This window comes from Heliangelus exortis, chromosome Z (assembly GCF_036169615.1).
Source record: "Heliangelus exortis chromosome Z, bHelExo1.hap1, whole genome shotgun sequence".
Taxonomy (NCBI): Eukaryota; Metazoa; Chordata; class Aves; order Apodiformes; family Trochilidae; genus Heliangelus; species Heliangelus exortis.
Genome location: NC_092454.1, coordinates 9,588,068 through 9,606,878, shown reverse-complemented (window position 1 = coordinate 9,606,878; position 18,811 = coordinate 9,588,068). Strand labels below are relative to the sequence as shown.

The following is an 18,811-nucleotide window of genomic DNA, read 5'->3' as shown; positions in this document are numbered from 1 at the left end:
CATCCAAACATCCCCCTGCATGCCCCCAGGACCAACAGCCCTCCCACAACACATGGTCCCCAACGTCTCTAAAAATGCCTTGAAGGGAGGTCTCAGTGACTATCAGCAGAGTCAAAAACACCAGATGGACAAGGCATGGGCAAACTGCCTCCGAAATTGTTTCCTGTTTGTGTCAGCCCTTTGGAAACTCCCTGCCAAGGCTCCCTGCTGAGCCCCAGGGAGATGCTCCAGGTGTCCCAGGACAAGCTGGGAGCTGTTTCGCTGTCCCAGAGGTTTCTCCCATGTTTCTGTGTTTTGGTTTTCATTCCTTGGCGTAGCATATCTCCCTACAACACTGATTTGCTGGCTGCAGGGCACCAGGTTGTTTAGCATCTGCTTAAGATTTTTAATTGTTTTCATGTTAAACACCTGGTAGTGTCCTTTAGATAGAAATGGGAGGAATCATAGAATTGGCTGGGTTGGAAGGGACCTCAGAGATCATCAAGTCCAACCCTTGATCCACTACCGCTGCAGTTCCCAGACCATGGCACTGAGTGCCACATCCAGGCTCTTTTTAAATATCTCCAGGGATGGAGAATCCACCACTTCCCGGGGCAGCCCATTCCAATGTCTGATCACCCTCTCAGTAAAGAAATTCTTTCTAATGTCCAACCTAAACCTCCCCTGGCACAACTTGAGACCTCTTGTGCCCTCTTGTCTTGCTGAGAGTTGCCTGGGAAAAGAGACCAACCCCCCCCTGGCTCCAACCTCCTTTCAGGGAGTTGTAGAGAGTGATGAGGTCTCCCCTGAGCCTCCTCTTCTCCAGGCTGAACAGCCCCAGCTCCCTCAGCCTCTCCTCATAGGATCTGTGCTGGAGTCCCTTCATCAGCCTGGTTGCCCTCTTTTGGACCTGCTCCAGGACCTCGATATCCTTCCTGAACTGAGGGGGCCAGAACTGGACACAGGACTCGAGGTGTGGCCTCACCAGGGCTGAGTACAGGGGCAATGTAGCCTTCCATCCCTCCCTGCTTCCCTCCTTCACCTTCTTCCTTCCTTTTTCATCCTTCATCCTTTCCTGCTTCTCTTCCTCCTGGCCTCCCTCTATTGCTTCCCCCCTTCCTTCTCTTATTCCTCCCTCAAAATTTAGTGAGTTCTTCCTTAATATTTTTCCAAAAGCTCCATTCAGTCACAGGCAGCAGCTGGCAAGGAGAAGCTCAGTGATAAGGGCAAAACCAATAGTAAAACTGGGATGAAATGATAGCCATAAACCCAGTACCTGGAGGGACAGTAAAACTGCAGCTTGGCAGGAGCCAGCAGGCCACACTGGTACCTTTTTTTTTTTTTTTTTTTTTTTTTTCCCTGATTAAAACACTCTGGTTGCAGATTAACTTCCTCTGCTCAGTTTTTATTGTCTCACCTGTGCTGGAAGGCAGGGAGGAAAGGGAGAGGAGTGGCAAGGACTGGGGACTCTGCAGCCTGTGGTAGCTGCCTAGGACACAGGCACATAACCAAAGATGACAAATGTGCCTCCAGCAGGTACCCTCCACCCCTGAGTGCTCGTGTCAAAGGGTCTCTGTGTAGCCAGGCACCATCCTGGATTTAGCATCCCAGGAGTTAACTGTGGCTTCAGAAGAGCTGGTGACAGCCTGAATGCAGGGCAGGGGTGGCAGTGGAGACAGGCACTGCTACAATCCAGGTGAGCACATTGGTTTGTCTCAGTCAAGCCAAAGCCACGGCAGCACAGGGGATACCAGGTCTCTTCCTAGATGGATCCAACAGGATGGGATAAAACTATCTTCCCAGCACCCTCGTCTCTGTATCTCCAGATCCCCTGATGGGTTGAGCCCTTGCTCCTTGCAGAACTCTCAGGATGAGCCAGCCCAGCACAGAAACACTGCAGCCCTTTCCTAGTCACTCACAACCCTACCAGCATGCCACAGAGGGAGCAAACACTTCCACAGAACCTCAGTGTACTTTTAATCCTTTAATTCCACACTCGAACTTTGTCTCAACTCCCTTTGCTCCCTCCCTGCCTGCCCTGCTCCTCCTTCAGGGCAAGGATTGTGGAGGATGTCCTGATGCAGAGGGATGGGAGCTCAGGGCACGGGTGACCCCATCACAAGGACAATTTTCTCAAGATAGTTTCCAACAGGACCCCTGCAGAAATGAAATAGCACCAAGATACACCCCCTAAAGCAAATCCAAAGGCCTCAGTTTCCCTTTGATGCTCCCAGGTCAGAAGCAATGGCTGGGTTCCCTGCAGCCCCTCCACTCCAGCATCCCGTACCCAGCTAGACATTTTTAATCTCCTTGCTATAAATCACTTATTGATTACAACTGGACTGTAGCTACCAAAATACAAAAGGCTTCAGGGCTTTGGAGCATGGCAGTGAGGGCTCCCATGAATTGCAATGCCTTCTCACCCCCAGCAACTCCACACGCACCAGTGCAACACCTCCCCGTGCCACAGAAAAGGCTCATTGCCCCCTTCCAGCCTTCTGCATCAGCAAAAAATATCAGAGCAAGAGGAGGTGGGTCTGCCATGAGAGGGAGGGCTCAGCATAGCCAGGGCCCCCCTCTCACACCCAGCTGTACTCCCTGCTCTTCCCCCACCTGCTGCTGGCTTCCACCCTGATTATTTCAGATGGGTTTTGTTGTTTTTTTTTTTTTGTTGTTGTTTTTTTGGGGTTTTTTTGGTTTTTTTTGAAAGAGGGGAGGAGGGGTGTGTTTAAAATTTAAAATTTTGTATTTGTATTAAATACAAAAAAAAATGGTATTTAAAAGAAATACAAATAAATTCTCAGGCTGTCTCTGAACTATTTTAGCAGCTGCTAAATTCCAGCAGCTGCTACCTGCCAGGGAAGGCATCCCAGCACGGGTACCATCGCTCCCTCAGCAGGCAGTGCATCCCCAGCCTCCGCCCTAAATCAATACACAACAAACAGGCTGTTCATTAGGCGCTGTTTAATTAAGCAATATGGATCCTGCCTTGATATTTACAGTCCCACTTGCTCTGATTTACTAGGGAGAGAGCCTCGTTTTTAAAGACGGCGACTGTAAAGTTTAATATCGCTTGACTTACTGCGAGCTTCATTTACAGCCCCGGGCCGAGGCGCTGCAGCCCCGGGTTGGCAGCCGGCGGGCTACTAAATCAGAGCTAACTGTGCATGCAGGGAGATGAGTATCTTCCTTACAGCCCGTTCAGCGGCTAATTACCCCAATCTGGGTTCATACATTTGAGCCAATTTGTTGCCGCTTTTCCAGGGGCCCCAGGGAAGGTCTGGTGGCTGGCACGAAAGGCACTTGTTGCGATTAGAAGAGCTGGGGGCTGCAAGGGCGGGGGATGGTGGCAGAGCCTACAAGGACACTGCTTATCCTGGTGACGTCAGCTGCTCATTAAAAGAAGTAAAAATTTTGGGGGAGAGAATGAAGAGATGGACAGAATAAAAACAGAGCTAACATTAAGACGGAAGCAGCAAGCATTAGAGAAAAACACACCCCAAGCAGTCAACAGCCCTTCCTTGAGACATAAAGCCTGCAAGACAGACGAAAGGGGTGGAAAGGAGCACTAGGTAGAAAACACTGACTGATTGGACTCACCCTGTTCAGCACACTAACATGCTATTAGTATACTAAAACACCCACCCATGGACTAAGGGGACCCCAACTAACAAATATTTCCCCACTCTCTGGGCACCTGTAGGGAAATTCTTAAGCACTATCACTCTAAATGGGAGCAAAGAAGTAATTAACAGCTCACTTATAGGAGTGGTGTAATATAATTGAAGTGATTATGTATGTGTATAAAAGTATCCTGTGTGTTTCAGGAAGTTGAGTTCCCTTTGTGCAATACCACCCAGCTCCCATTCCTGTGCAAAAGTGGATATTAAAGCAAATATCCCAACTGTGTCTGGATTGGCTTCTTCCACCCTGGGTGATGGGCCCCACTTCTGGGACAACACCAGGAGGGAAGAACTCAGTTTGCAAGAGGGCAGATTCCAAACTGGACTCTGCAAGGCAGAACACTCTCTGCAATGATGGCTCCAAGCTCGAGTCACCCCAAAACCCACAATCTCCTCCCTTTGGCCACCTAGGCAGTGCTGAAGCCAGGTGGTGGGACAGCTTGTGGGCTCTGGAATGAGGTGATCAGGGGGAAGAATGGGGCCAGCATGCAGGAGAGCTTCATCCAGCCTGGCTCTGAGCCTCATGCCTCATGTCCAGGATCCTCTCCCTGCTCCAGCCCCATGGGCAGGGAGGGGAGAGCAGCGCTGAGATGGGGCAGAAGGGACACAGGCCTCCCCACAAATTGTTGTCTTGTAGGCAGGAGGAGAGCATTTATCACCTTGCAAAGTATTTCTAGCCCCCAGGAGCCTACTCATGGTCTTGACAGGGAGAGGGGCTTCATTAGAGTGACTGAGAATGGCTCTTTAGTGAGAAATAAATACTATTTGTGTGAAGACATGGCAGATGGTGGTGAGCATCTTCCTCCCCCCCTCCCTCTCCCCCCCCCCATCCTGCAACATCTCTCCATCAGCTGTGAAGCATCCATCTCTGGGAACCTACACCTGCATGGCCCCAGGGATTTCCTGGGAAAGGGGCTGCAAGGGGGCAAAGTACTGAGCTAGTTGCAGTATCCCTCAGTTCAGCCCAGTGATGGGACTGCTGGTGCCTCATGCCCATGGGTGGGTGCAGAAAAGGGGAAAAGGGGCAACAGCAACATGAGCAGAGCTGGATGGCCTGGCAGACCCCAGGCTAATGATTCCTTGCTGCATCCCCACACCGCAGCCCCAGTACCTGCAGCAGGAAGGATGAGGCTGCAGCACAGCAGCCCCAGGTACAGAGGAGGAAGAGGAACAGCTCCACGGCCAAGCAGCCAGCACCTTCCATGCAGCAAATCTGCCAGGATCTGGCCAAGCTTTGAGCTGCACCAATTCCTCTCTGCTTCCCACTCCTCGAGCAGCATGCAGCGCTGAGAGACAGGCACAGAGCTCCCCCCAAGGAGGAAGAGGAGGCAATGCAGAGACTGGGACAGCAGAAGCAGCATGGGGCCACTGATATATTCCCTGCAGCCCCCAGGATTATGCCCCCCCACATCCCCAGCCCCCCTGGTAGGGGGTCCCCACCAGACACCCCAAATTCAGAGCAGAGATCCACCAGGGCACATGCAGATTCACATTGCTTCTAGGTTTTATTGGCTCAGGTGAGTTAAGAGAAGGTTGGCAGGACTCACAGTACCACCAGTAGGACTGGACTGTTGAGGAAAGTTTAGCCCTTTAGTGGTGGCAGGAACAGCTGCCAGAGTGGAAGGCACAGTGTGGAATGGGGAAGGGGACAAGAAACAGCACAGAACAGTACAGAGATACCACAGATTAGGACTGAGGCACCTGAACAGGCATAACCAGGTCCCAAGCCAGGACAAGCTGCAACAAGGCTGAGGAGCAGCCAGGAGATCACAGAGCCCACAAGTGACAGGAGTTCACAAGCCTCAGCTCTCATCACCCCTTCTGACTCCTCTCCTTGATAACAGCCAGCAGAGGCAAGGGCTGGCTCCACTGCTCCCCATCACAGCTGCTTCTTGTACCTCCACTTGTAGTGCACCTCGGAGAGGTTCCTCAGGCGCTCAGCTGCCTGCAGGGCACAGCAGACCAGCAGTCAGTCCAGGGGACAGCCCCAGCAGGGATACCCCTTCCCCTCCCCCAGCTCTCTACAGTGCCCTTGAGGTTGTGCTCACCTCCTCTGGGGTGAGGTCCCGCTGCACTTGGGCCAGCATCTCGTATCCCACCATGAACTTGCGGATGGAGGAGGAGCGGAGCAAGGGAGGGTAGTAGTGGGCATGGAGCTGCCAGTGCCTGCAGTCCTTCTTCAGGTAGGGGCCTGTGGGGGCTCCTGATGGGGGTGCAGCAATTGTGTGAGCCCCAGGGAGGGGATGCAGATGAGAGGGTCACAAGGGTCCCGTCCCTCCCCCCTCCCCCCCCCCCAGCCACACCACTCACCATGCCAACCCATGGAATAAGGGAAGGAGGTTTCGAAGAGGTTGTCATATCTGACGAGCAGCTTCTGCATGATGGAGGCTAAGCCTGCAAGGAAGTGCTGGAAGTTTCATTTTGAAGTGGCAAGACCCCTCCTCCAAGGGCAAGCAGCACTCTGGGCTATGGGGGGCATAAATCACCCACAGCATCCCTCCCTGGGTGCCATCAGTGAAAAGCAGGATGGACGCACTGGCCAGTTCCCTACCCCCCATGCAGACAGCCTGGTCAACAGACCAGGAGAAGCGCCCGTTCCTCATTAACCAGCACCTCAAGAGCCTGAGGCACCACATACTCCATAACCCTAAGAAAGACACTGATTCCCCCATCAGTACTGCCTGTGCTTGGACACCCAGCTCTTGTCCAGGCAAAACAAGGGTGCCAGTCCCCACCACAAGCTGTGACCAGCAGCCCTGTAGCCCAAGGGAACACAGACCCTCCGGCACCTGCCTCTGAACAGAAACCAAGCCATAACTATACAGGACAGGTACTAATGAAATGCAGAGCCACTCACTGGTCCTCTCGCTGGAATTAAGGTCTTGGAGGCGGCAGACGTGACGTCGGGGCAGCACCAGGGTCTGGAAGGGCCAAGTGGCCCAGTATGGCACCACAACCAGCCAGTTCTTGTTCTTCACCACCACACGCTCCTGCAGGACACAGCACTCCATGGGAACAGGCCACAGGCCTGACAACTCCAGGGATGGGTGCTCCAGCAGGATCTGCTCTTCAGGACTAGGAGACCCACCCTACAACCTATCCAGCTCCTATAACAAGGATATGGACAACAGCCATGTCCTCACCTCCCGGGAATCTTCCTGCTCAGCATACTCCAGCAGCATGGGCACACCGTACTGCTCCATGTACTTCCGCTGGGTCTGGTCCTCCAGGCGCGCCTCGTTGGGAAGGAAGTTGCTGGCCCATACCTGAGAGGGACATGGAGTTAACAGGGCTGGGTTACCTGTACCCTGCACTTGCTGCCCGCAGCCACACAGCCCATCTGCAGGCCCGTGCTGCCACCAGGTGGAGAGTCCGACATGCAGCAGCCACGGAAGACAGTCCCATGGAGGGCAGGTGACAGCACAAGTATGAGGGGGTTCCTCTCCACAGAAAACTCTGAGCGAGGGGGTGGGAGGAGGATTCCCATCCACATCTTCTGCCATCTGAGTCCGTTGTTGTCAGGCCACCCAGACGGACTCAGGGCTAAGCCCAGTCACAGGAGGGGCAGGCTTACCTGGCAGTGGGGGTGCGGGTTGGAGCAGCCCATCATCGCTCCCTTGTTCTCGAAGATCTGCAGAGGAAGAGGTACAGCCAGCACATTCCAGCCTCATGGTCTCTGTAGCAGGCTGCCATGGTGTCCCTGGGACACCAGGAAAGCATCCCACAGGAGAACAAGAGCCTTGCACCCACCTGAAAATGCTCAGAGGGGCACAAGGACAGGGAACCCACAAATGAACTGGGATGGTCCCAGCCTCAAGTGCTACCTCCCCTACCTCCACCCCCAGGGCAGGCAAAGAAATGAAGCCCACAACTGCCCCAGACCTGCACCCAGGTGTAGGAGGAACCCAGCTCAGCCTCCAGCTCTGCCCACTTGTTGATGACAGCCCGGATATCCATTAGAGTCATGTGGGGGAGCGTCAGGTCCGACCAAGGATGGAAGCACATCACCTTGCTGCAGAGGAGAGAGAGACGTGTGACTGGGGTTATAAGGACATACCTGGAGACCCCCATGGCCCTTGCCAGGTTGCAGTGCAACAGGGATGAGACCCTCAAAATGCCCCCAAAAATACAGGAGGTGTCCCCAGAACAGGCAGCACAAGGAGGAGAGTGGGCTCAGTATGGCTTCACCTCCAAGGTCCTGGCTGCCACCAGAGCCTGGACCCTCCTAAAGCTGTAAGGGTACTCACCACACACCCCGGGCTGCTGCTGCTCGAAACAGGGGGTGATCGCTGTCACCTGGGGAACAAGAGAGGAAGAGGAAGAGGAAGAAAGTGCAGGGAGGGTACCCATGCCTCTTCAGGCCTCCCTACAGCACCCCAGGACGTGATTTTAAGGGAGGGCCCCCAGAAACCTGCTTTTAAGGAAGTTACCAGGCTCTGGAGCATCAGGCTGCAGAGCAGGGAAGTCGTTAGGGAAGACAAAGGTCCCTTGGTACCACGGGTTCACCTGCCGGGGCAAGAGATAGAATCAGGGAGTTACAGGGTGGTGTGGGGTGCTTGGACTCTTGGGTCCTTAGTGGTACCTCGCCATTGGCCCGCGTGGCCCCAGGGCAAAGGGGGTTCGTGGGGTCCCAGCGGTACATTCGCTCGGGCTGCGACTTCTCTAGCTGCCCCTGCCACGGGCGGTTCACCCGGTGAGCCGACACCAGCACCCAGTCGTCCCGCAGCGGGTTGTAACGAATGTGTTGGTGCTCTGTGGAGAGAGAAGAGAAAAGAGAAGAAGAGAAGAGAAGAAGAGAAGAGAAGAGAAGAGAAGAGAAGAGAAGAGAAGAGAAGAGAAGAGAAGAGAAGAGAAGAGAAGAGAAGAGAAGAGAAGAGAAGAGAAGAGAAGAGAAGAGAAGAGAAGAGAAGAGAAGAGAAGAGAAGAGAAGAGAAGAGAAGAGAAGAGAAGAGAAGAGAAGAGAAGAGAGAGAGAAGAGAGAGAGAAGAGAGAGAGAAGAGAGAGAGAAGAGAGAGAGAAGAGAAGAGAGAAGAGAAGAGAAGAGAAGAGAAGAGAAGAGAAGAGAAGAGAAGAGAAGAGAAGAGAAGAGAAGAGAAGAGAAGAGAAGAGAAGAGAAGAGAAGAGAAGAGAAGAGAAGAGAAGAGAAGAGAAGAGAAGGGCGTCAGGGAGGGAGGCACATGCAGACCCCGCCACGGACCGGGTACCCCCGCTCACCATGCCCCCCCTCCCCCTAGGGTAACCACACTTCATGCCCCCCCTGCCCCACAGGTCACCCCTTCCTCCCCTCCTCAGTCCAGGAGGGTGGGGAGGGCTGCGGTGTCCCCACAGCCACCCCGGGACAGGGGAAGGTCCCCGCAGCCCCCCCCCCTCTCCTGGGGCTGGTCTGGGCTCTGTCGGGTGCCCAGAGAGAAGCAGCCTCAGCCATACCCTTGGGGTTGAAGCGGATACCCCCTTCCTCCTTCCTTTCCTCCGTCTCTTCCTCCGTCTCTTCCTCAGTCTCTTCCTCCTCTTTCTCGTCTTCCTCCTTGCTTTCCTCCTCGTTCTCGTCTTCCTCCTTGCTTTCCTCCTCGTTCTCGTCTTCCTCCTTGCTTTCCTCCTCGTTCTCGTCTTCCTCCTTGCTTTCCTCCTCTTCCTCGTCTTCCTCCTTGCTTTCCTCCTCTTCCTCGTATTCCTCCTTGCTTTCCTCCTCTTCCTCGTCTTCCTCCTTGCTTTCCTCCTCTTCCTCGTATTCCTCCTTGCTTTCCTCCTCGTTCTCGTCTTCCTCCTTGCTTTCCTCCTCGTTCTCGTCTTCCTCCTTGCTTTCCTCCTCTTCCTCGTATTCCTCCTTGCTTTCCTCCTCTTCCTCGTCTTCCTCCTTGCTTTCCTCCTCTTCCTCGTCTTCCTCCTTGCTTTCCTCCTCTTTCTCGTCTTCCTCCTTGCTTTCCTCCTCTTTCTCGTCTTCCTCCTTGCTTTCCTCCTCTTCCTCGTCTTCCTCCTTGCTTTCCTCCTCTTTCTCGTCTTCCTCCTTGCTTTCCTCCTCTTTCTCGTCTTCCTCCTTGCTTTCCTCCTCTTTCTCCTTCGCTTGCTCTTTACTTTTCTCTTCTTTCTCGGCTTCCTCCTTGCTTTCCTCCTCTTTCTCCTTCGCTTGCTCTTTACTTTCCTCTTCTTTCTCGTCTTCCTCCTTGCTTTCCTCTTCTTTTTCCTTCTCTTCCTCTTTACATTCTTTCTCTTTATATTCCTCCTCTTTCACCTCCTCTTTCACCTCCTCTTTCATCTTTTCTTTCTCCATCTCTTCTTTCTTCCTTCCCTCCTTCTCTTTCGCGTTCTCTCCCGCCTCCACGCCCTACGCCAGCGGAATGCCGGTACCGCCCCTTTTAAGCCACCTCCTCCGCTCCGCTCCGCCCCGCCGCGCCGGCGCGGGGCCGCCGTGGGCCGGGCACGGCGTGGCCTCGGCAGGGGTGGTCCTAGTTCCCCGTCCCGGTAGCGGCGGGGCGGTCCTAGTTCCCCGTCCCGGTAGCGGCGGGACGGAGCAGAGAGGCGGCGGGCGGGATGGTGGCGGTGTGGGGGCGGCGGGTGTTGCGGGTCGGGCTGGCGCTGAGCGTCCTAGCGCTGGTGCTGCAGGGGCTGCGGGGCTGGTTGGCTTCCAAGCGGTACGAGTTCAGCTCCGCCGAGATCGCCCAGCTCGCCCGGCACCACGCGGGTACGGAGTCGCCCGTGGGGAAGGGGGCCCACCGGCCATGGCGGGGACGGGGCGGGGGACGGGGGGAGAGAAGGGAGGCTGAGGATGGATGGGGAAGAGGGAAAGGGGAAGGGGAAGCGGAACCGGGGAGGGGGGAAGGAGGTGGGGGGCTTGGGAGCGGCCTGGGTTTGAGGAGGGACCTGTAGCTGTGGGGCGGGATGGAGGAGGTTTCGGTACAGGGGGGCCGGGATCGCGGGGGAAGGGAGATGGGGATCGGGGGGAGCTAAGGCTGAGACAGCAGGACCGGCATCGGGAAAGGATTAGGAGCGCAGGGGAAGTGGTGTGGGGAATGAGACTGGAGTGAAGGGAGGATGGGGATAGGGCAGCAGTACCACCCAGCCCGGCTGGCGCTGAACCTGAAGCTAAGGTGGCTCTCTCGGTGCTGGTCAGGTCTAGGGACTAAGCCCCAGGTGAGTAGGGGCAAGGACAGACCCCACAACTAGGGCTGGGGGGGGAGGGCTGTCCCTGTAGGGCACAGGTGTGTGGTCGCAGCAAAGGAGCTGCATGTCACCAGGGCAGGGTCAGTGTTGCTTTGCTGGGTCCCCCATACAACCCAGTACCTGAGGTGGGCTGTAGGACAGGAGTGGTCAGTGCTGCACATCCTCCATCAGGATCTGGGAAGGGAGGCAGTAGGGTCAGGTCAGTGGCTATGGAGGGCTTAAGGCTGGAGAGATGAGACATATTCCCTAGGCAGATGCCTCTAAAAATGTGCTGGTACTCTGTGGCTGTGGAAGAGATTTGGGGTGGGGAGGGCTGTTGGCAGAGCCTGCTTTATGCCAGAGACTTACAGCAACCCTGTGTGCTGCAGGGCTGGACCATGAGCTGGCTTTCTCCAAGATCATCGTGGAGCTTCGGAAGAAGCACCCAGGCCACATCCTGCCAGACGAGGACCTGCAGTGGGTGTTTGTGAATGCAGGCGGGTGGATGGGTTCCATGTGCCTCCTGCATGCCTCACTCACTGAGTATGTACTGCTCTTTGGGACAGCTGTTGACACAGGGGGCCATTCAGGTAAGCAGGGGGATAGGGCTGGGAGGGGCAGTGTTTCTCTGAGCTCTTTCCACTCTACTTCATCACACGCAGCCACACATCACATCAGTCATGGTGTGCCTGGGGCAGGGAGTGCACTGTTCCACTTCTTCCAAGGGGTGCACAGTGCTGGAAAGCACTTTTGTTTGGACACCAGCTCCCCCAGTGTTCTGCAGCACCTTCAGGTCCCTGTGCTGGCCATGCCTTATGGCCAGGACTCTCCGCATTCAGCTGGCAGGCTGTGGCTAGGATCGTGTCTCCCTGTGCTACAGCGGGGACTGAATGCCAAACACGCTGGAAATTACGTAGCTTAAAGATGCTGAGCAGCCCTGGCTGGTGGGATGTGGCCAGTCACACAGGCAGCCTTGGTACCAGATCCAATTGTGCTCCTCAGTGAGTCAAGGCTGGCTCTGAGGCTGGCACCCCTCTCACCAGAGGGCTGCTTTGTGGCTCAGACCTGGGCTACTAAGCTGTCCCCAGCTGGGACAGGCTGAGCTGGTGCTGTCTGTCCTCCCACAGGTCGGTACTGGGCAGATATCTCTGACACTGTCATCTCGGGGACCTTCCGGCAGTGGAAAGAGGGGACCACCAGAAGTGAGATCTACTATCCAGGTAAGTGCAGCAGCCACAGTGCCCTGCAGATAACATCCATGTCTGGGAGCACAACCACTCTGCACATGGGGCCTCCACTGTCGCAGAGCATCTTCCTTCCAGCTGGCAGAAGCCAAGAGCTCACAATGGGGCAGTTTTGTCCAGCATCTCAGTTGGTTTCTCTTACTGGCGTAAGAGAAAGTGAGCAAGGCTGAGGAGGGGTTGGGGTGCTTAGCCCTACAATTCATGATCCACATGTCTTCTTTTTGGGCATGGTGTGGGACAGTCACTGGTTTTCTGTGTTGGCAGGGGACACCATCGTGCATCAGGCAGGAGAGGCCACATCAGTGCAGTGGAGTGCAGGCACCTGGATGGTGGAGTACGGCCGGGGCTTCATCCCCTCCACACTCGCCTTTGCCTTGGCTGACACCCTTTTCAGCACTCAGGACTTTGTCACCCTCTTCTACACCCTGCGTGTCTATGCCAAGGGCCTGCTCTTGGAAGCCAACGCCTTCTTCAGCACTTGGGGCTGCTGAGCCTGGCTCATGGGGGCATCCTGCTGGGCACAGCTGGCTCTTCTCCCAGACTTCCTCCCCCCTCCATCTCCCTGAGCTCAGGCTGTAGCAGAGACAGCAAGAGACCCCCTGTGCCTCACCCAAATTGCTCTGTCCTTCCTCAGGGGCCAGCTGGATGCCAGGACAGAGACTGTGGTAGTTAAAACAAACAAACTGCCTGTTCTCTTTACTGCCTGCCTCTCCCTGCCTTTTATTTGGAGTCATGTTCTGCTTTTCCATCCTTCAGGGTCTGGAGTGGCCTTGCAGGGTGAAAATATCCCTGTGTGCCTTTGGCCTGCCGCTGGAGAGGGGCTGGAGCTTGGTGTCCCCAGGCTCCACAAAATCTCTGCAGCTTCTGAGACATCAGGAGGTAGATGCAGGCCTTAAGGCAGGGTGCACAGGGTGAGCCAGACCAGAGCACCTGCTGCAAAGGTGAGCCAGGAGGTTGCCCATCTCCCTGGCAGATTGGTGTGGCTGTGGGTGGCACAGGGCACTGTGTCCAGCTGGCAGCATCCCCCGTGGCTCTGCCCCACTGATGTGGGCTGGCAGCACACAGTGTCTCCCTGGCACAGGGCAAGATCTGCTCTGGGACTGAAGCAGTGAGGGGATGCCCAACCTATTGTCATCCCTCTTTGTCTCCTGTATATTATCTGCCCCAGGATATGTCTGGGGCTGCAAGAGGGTCCCTGTCCCCACAGTCCTCCTTCCTGCAGTCCCCCCTCAAGGGGGGAGAGAGACACTGTGTGTCGCCTTAACTGAGTCCTGCATGGCCTCCGGGCTGTGCTCATACCAAACCTCTGTTCTAGCTCAGGACTGGATCTTAGCCCTCAAAATGCTTTCCCTGGCTGTGAGACCCCTTGGGGACATCCACCTTGCTTGACTCCCAGCAAAGGGGACGGGACACTGAGGGACTGCAGTTTCCTGACCGAGCCCAGCTACAGACCCTGCTTCCAGCCCCGTGGCCAGACCCCATGTAGGTTCACTGCTTGGTGGAGGGCTTTCACCTACATGCCAAAGTGATGTGTGTGTCCTCTTAATCTGCCACGTGGAAAGAGTTATGGGTAATAAAACTCTTCATTCCACCCTCGGGTCCCCAGGAGAGCCTCTGGAGTGTACTGAGCCCCTGCCACAGGGAACGATGCAAGATCCGTCCAGCTCTGGGCTCAGTGGGAGTCCTGCTGGCAGCTGGGGACAGATGGATGTCCCTGGGCAATCAGCATCAACCTGACCAGGGTCCTTGGAGCTAGGGGATACAGTATGGGGCAGAATCAGGCCCATTTCAGCTCTCGGGCCATGGCAGGAGATGGTGCTGTTACTCCTCTTTCCACTGCAGTCACTGGGAATCCAAAAGGTGGGGCCCTGCTTTAATGGGGGGCCCAAGAATCTAGGAAGCTCTATTCTTCCCCGGGATCATGCTGATGCTGAGCATGTGGCCCTAGGGGTGGGAAGACTAGTGCAGTGGGTTGGGCGCCCTGAGAAGTTCATACAGGTGCACACATAAGAAGGTCACAGGAAGGAATCACAGGGTATAAAGGCTGTGCACACATCTACATGTGTGTACCTATTGGCAGACAAGTTGCATGCATGTGTCTGTGTGGGTGCAAGCAGGATGGTTTTGTATGTGTGTGTGTGTGTGTGTGTGTCTTGGTAGGGCAGTTGGACATACACAGGGGTGTGCATGCATAGAGGTAGGATAGTTTGCAGGTGGATTTTGGCAGAACAGGCAGGGTTTGCACATGTGTGTGCATAGGTAGAACAATGGGGCATCTGTCCATGCAGTCCAAGACCAGACATTTGAGTGCTGGGGCATGTATTGTTCAGCCTAGAGAAGAGGAGGCTCCAAGGTGGCCTTATAGCAAAGGTGGCCTTATAGCAACCTTCCAATACCTGAAGGAAGGCTACAAGCTGGAGTAGGGCTTTTTACAAGGGTGCATAGCGAGAGGACAAGGGGAAATGGTTTCAAACTTGAAGAGGGGAGTTTTAGGCTGGACATAAGGAAAAAATTCTTTCCTGTGAAGACGCTGGAACAGGTTGCCCAGGGAAGCTGTGGCTGCCCTCTCCCTGGAAGTGTTGAAGGCCAGGTTGGATGAAGCCTTTAGCATCCTGATCTAGTGGAAGGTGTCCCTGCCCATGTAGGGGATGATCTTTTAGGTCCCTTCCAACCCAAACCTGTCTGTGATTCTATGTTTCTATATGAGTAGGACATGCATATATGTGCATGTGTGGTAGGCAGAGGAAGCAGCATTCATATGTCCACACCTGTGCAGGTGAGAGAAAGTGTGTGCATGTATCTGCACATGCACAATCCAAGTGCAGGCATGTGTACAGGTATACACGTGTGTACAGGTATACACGTGTGTACAGGTATACACATGTGCCTGCCTGTGTTCTCATGGGCAGAATGTGCAGGTGCACACATGAGGGCAGCGTGTTCCCGTGGGCTTTCCGAGGCTGCCCTGGCCTCACGCTATGCCCATTCCCTGGGGGTTTAGGGGGGCCCTGTCGAGGAACACGAGCAATGCCTCGCCAGCCTGCAGGGGAAGGCGCTAACTCAGCAGCTCGTATCAATACTGCTCCACTTACAGCGAAGGCCACGTAATGAAAATCCGATGGGCACGCTGGTGGGAGTAAATAAGTATGCCATTAAAATGAGAAAATCAAAGCTCTGGACAGGTCTTTTCTCTTGCCCATTGATTTCTTTTATTACGGAAATATTGCTGCTAAATAACATTAGTGTGAACAATCTCAGCAGTGTTTTCCGTAGCGCCTGTGTCAATAACTTCATCACGGGTGGAGGATCCCCCCCAGTTTGGCTGTGGGGCTCGAAGCCCTGTCCAGGGGAGGGACTACTCCTGCTGAGCTGAGATGTGCCCAACAGAGAAACCAGGCAGTACAAGGTGGCTTGGACAAGTGCCACCAGAATGGAATTGGTCTGAGACACAGGAGCCCTGGCATTCAGGGGGCCCAAAAAGCAGCCCTTCCCTTTGGGGTGGGTGTTTACAGCCTTTTAAGGACCAGGTAAGCATCCCCAGTGACCAGCAGATGATAGAGGGATCCCAGTCACAGCGTGTCTTGCAGGCTTTTGCTGCCTCTGCCCCTTCCTCTCTACTTCTCATCCATTGCCATGTCTGTGTTGGACCAACACAGCTCCCTGCAGCTTTCCATCATTTGGTTCTCGTGGAGAAACTGAGGGACAAGGTGAGAACTCATGTAGTCACCCAGCTCGAGCACAGCCCTGTGCCTAAGACAGGGCTTACACGCAAGCTGCCTGCAAGCATCCAGCATCCTTTGAGATGCCTACAAGTGGTAGGGACATCCCTGCAGGGCTTCCAGATGTGACAAGGATACAGAATATATGTGCACCCCTTGGTATTCAGAGGCCAGGTGGACCCCCCCCAAGCACCTCAAAGGACACCAAACCCCTGTGGGTTGGCTGGAGGTGGGCAAGGAGACTCAGTTGTGGGCACCTGTACTATGGGTCTGGCTCTGTTGTAACCTGAGCTGTGGTGACCACAAGTGGCATCTCCCCGGAGCCGTCACCAAGACAAATGCACATCACTGCCCACCAAACACCTTCCCCCCTGCAGCTCACTCTATCTTGTTGTCCCTCTGCATGCAGTGGGTATTGATCAGCCCGCAGGATCTATCTCCCGATTTTTCCTGCGGTATCTCTCTGCTCAGAGTATCTCTTAATCTGCTTCGTTGTCTGCCGTGCCCGTCTATACCTCCAGTATCTATCTGTGCCGCCTCCACCACAGCCGTCGATAGTTGTTTGTCTGGGGGATTTCATTCTCTCCAGCCAGGAGTCTCACCAGACCATGGCAGTACAAAGATGCTGAGCAGGGAGGGTGGTGGGGACATGGGAGACCTTAGGCATGGACAGACTTTGTGCCCCAGAACTGCTGTTGTCACTGTGGAGGCTCGAGGGAGGAACTGGGACAGCTGGGACAAGTCTGTTGGTGGCCATGCCCAGGGGAATGGGACACACTGCACCCCATACAGATCTGAGTCCTGCCTGAGACTCACCAGCCTGGCCACATCCCCCACCCCTGGGTGCCAAGTTGACCCAAGTACCCGTTGGAGGAGAGAAGTTTCCCTAAATGCCTGGGTTCCTGCTGGACCACGGAAAAGTCCCATCAACATTACCACACCAGACTCATCCCACCCAGCCCAGCCTTCAGCCTTGGTGTGCAGGGGATGGGGAGCAGCCTGGGGCAAAGTGTGCCAGCACCTTGGGGTGTAATGCAGCAGTGGCAAGAGGGGAGGCCAGAGCCCTGTGTCACTGGGACCTGTGGAACAAATCCTGGGGGGTGGCTGGCCCCGTGGGTCCCCCTGAAATGGAGCTGAGTCATACCTTTAAGGGGAAACTCAGCAGGATCGTTGGCTAGCTGTCTACAGAGTGATGCTCGGAGGGACTGGAAAAGTACTGGGAGGTCCCTAGCCCTGCAGCCGTGGAGATGGGATGGGCCAAGGCGAGCTACAGCTGTCCAGCCGCGAAATGGGATGGCCGACGGCTGCTTTATCTCCTGCGCAAAGATAAACAGTGCCCGGGGGCCCTGCGGGGTCGGGAGCTGTCCTGATCTCCCGGGGAATGGGTTCGTTTTTCCAGGAGAGCCTCTCTGGCGAGGACGATGTGCAGTGCCGACTGCTGCTGGGCTGCCAGGAGCTGGAGGAGACCCCGGGGTCACCAGCGCTGTGGAAGGACGAGAAGTTTCTCTGGAGATGTTCGCAGAGAAGCCAGAGAGCCAAGAACAGGCGGGTTTTCTACTTTTCCTCCGCAAGGGACATGGTGAGAGGGGGAGAGGCTCAGCACAGGCTGTAGAGCCCAGGAGCTGCAGCTATGGCCAACGACCCCTTACACAAGACACTCCGAGGAAAAGACAGTACTGCCCCTGAGTGGATAGAACCAGCAGCCTGTGGCACTCAGAGTTCCTGTCACCCCATGCCACCAATGGCCAGGACAGTAGCTTAAGGTGACAAGCCATCCCAGCTGTCGGATGAGGCCAAATCAACCGTCCCTTGTGTGTTGGTGTTGCAGGATGTTGCTGCTGTTCATCCCTCAGGGACCTGTACTAGCCCTGCAGCTCCCCCGGTGCCCACAGAAGAGCTACCTCGGTAGAAAAAAGAGTTCAGGAAAAAAATGAAGGCAGGCAGGTGGAGGTGGAGTACAGGGACAGTGTGGGGATGCTGCTGTCGGGTAAAGCTGTCGGGAAGCTTTGTGCTTCCCCACGGGCTCTGGCTCACTCAGTGCAGCTGTGGGTGCAGCAGCACAGGCTCACCACAGCCTGTGCCTTTGATATCCAGAGATGTTCTTGATCATGCCTCAGTTTACCCTGCTGCAAGTGGGGACACAAGCAAGCCAGAAGCACTGAGTCCCTCCAGAGAGAGAGATGCATGTCCTCATCCTGCCCGTGCCAGGCAGGGGCGGGGGGTCTGGGCCCCAGGCCACTTTGCAGCCTGACTCCCTTGACCATGGTCTGGGCACACACAAAACCCCATGTGGACACCCACTGATGGCTCCAGCCTCTGGGCAGGTCTCAGGTCCCAGTGTGGTGTGCATTGCAGTGACCCCCCGCCCTCAGCCCTTGCCAATGGAGCTCAGCACACGGAGCTCAGCTGAAACGTCCCCTTGCGACACCCACTTCCCCCAAAACAGGGACACATGCACAAGCCTGCCTGTACAGCCAGAGCATGCCTCCACCTCTCCCAGCGCTGGTCACACACACCTACAGGGCAGCACAGAACAGGACCGCCCCCCTCTGCCAGCATACACACTTGTGAGAACCTCTTGATGCTCCCAACAGGGTACACACACACACACACACACACACACACACACACACACACACACACACACGTGTGTGTGTGCACTTGCTGCACACGCTCAGCCTCTTTGGCAATGCATGTGGCTGTACACATGTGTGTCAATGTGAACAGATCAGGGCAAGGTAAGCATGAAACTCCCCCCAGAGCACAGGCACACCTTAAGCACAGCATGCATACACACACACACACACACAAACACACACGTACAGCTCTCAGTGGGTGTGCAAAGTCCCCACTACCCCTCCTTCTGCAAGCACTCCTGCTGCGTGCTCACCTCTGCTGGTGTGCACAGACGCACACGTGCTCAGAAACCACATGCACACGCGTGTTGCGCTCACCTGTCCAGCTGTGCACACGTGCTCGACACTGCACACACACGGTACACACGCAGCTGACCCAGTGTGCACACACGCACTGGAAATATGCACACAAG

General features: G+C 55.4%; 2 protein-coding genes across 2 annotated transcripts; one reads left to right on the top strand and one right to left on the bottom strand.

Moving 5' to 3' along the window:
- Positions 1–5,148: 5,148 nt before the first annotated feature.
- On the bottom strand, positions 5,149–9,945 carry GALT (galactose-1-phosphate uridylyltransferase). Its single transcript, XM_071730557.1, has 11 exons — positions 9,090–9,945; positions 8,245–8,414; positions 8,093–8,168; positions 7,910–7,958; positions 7,545–7,674; positions 7,237–7,293; positions 6,806–6,928; positions 6,520–6,652; positions 5,973–6,056; positions 5,711–5,865; positions 5,149–5,607 (listed from the first exon to the last, which is right to left on the bottom strand). Exons 1-11 carry the CDS (start codon positions 9,928–9,930, stop codon positions 5,542–5,544), a joined length of 1,884 nt encoding a protein of 627 aa, XP_071586658.1. The 5' UTR covers positions 9,931–9,945; the 3' UTR covers positions 5,149–5,541.
- A 207-nt stretch (positions 9,946–10,152) lies between these two features.
- On the top strand, positions 10,153–13,648 carry SIGMAR1 (sigma non-opioid intracellular receptor 1). The gene is made up of 4 exons (XM_071730556.1): positions 10,153–10,341; positions 11,189–11,389; positions 11,927–12,019; positions 12,308–13,648. The coding sequence occupies exons 1-4, from the start codon at positions 10,191–10,193 to the stop codon at positions 12,532–12,534; spliced, it is 672 nt and encodes a 223-aa protein (XP_071586657.1). The 5' UTR covers positions 10,153–10,190; the 3' UTR covers positions 12,535–13,648.
- Positions 13,649–18,811: the final 5,163 nt, after the last annotated feature.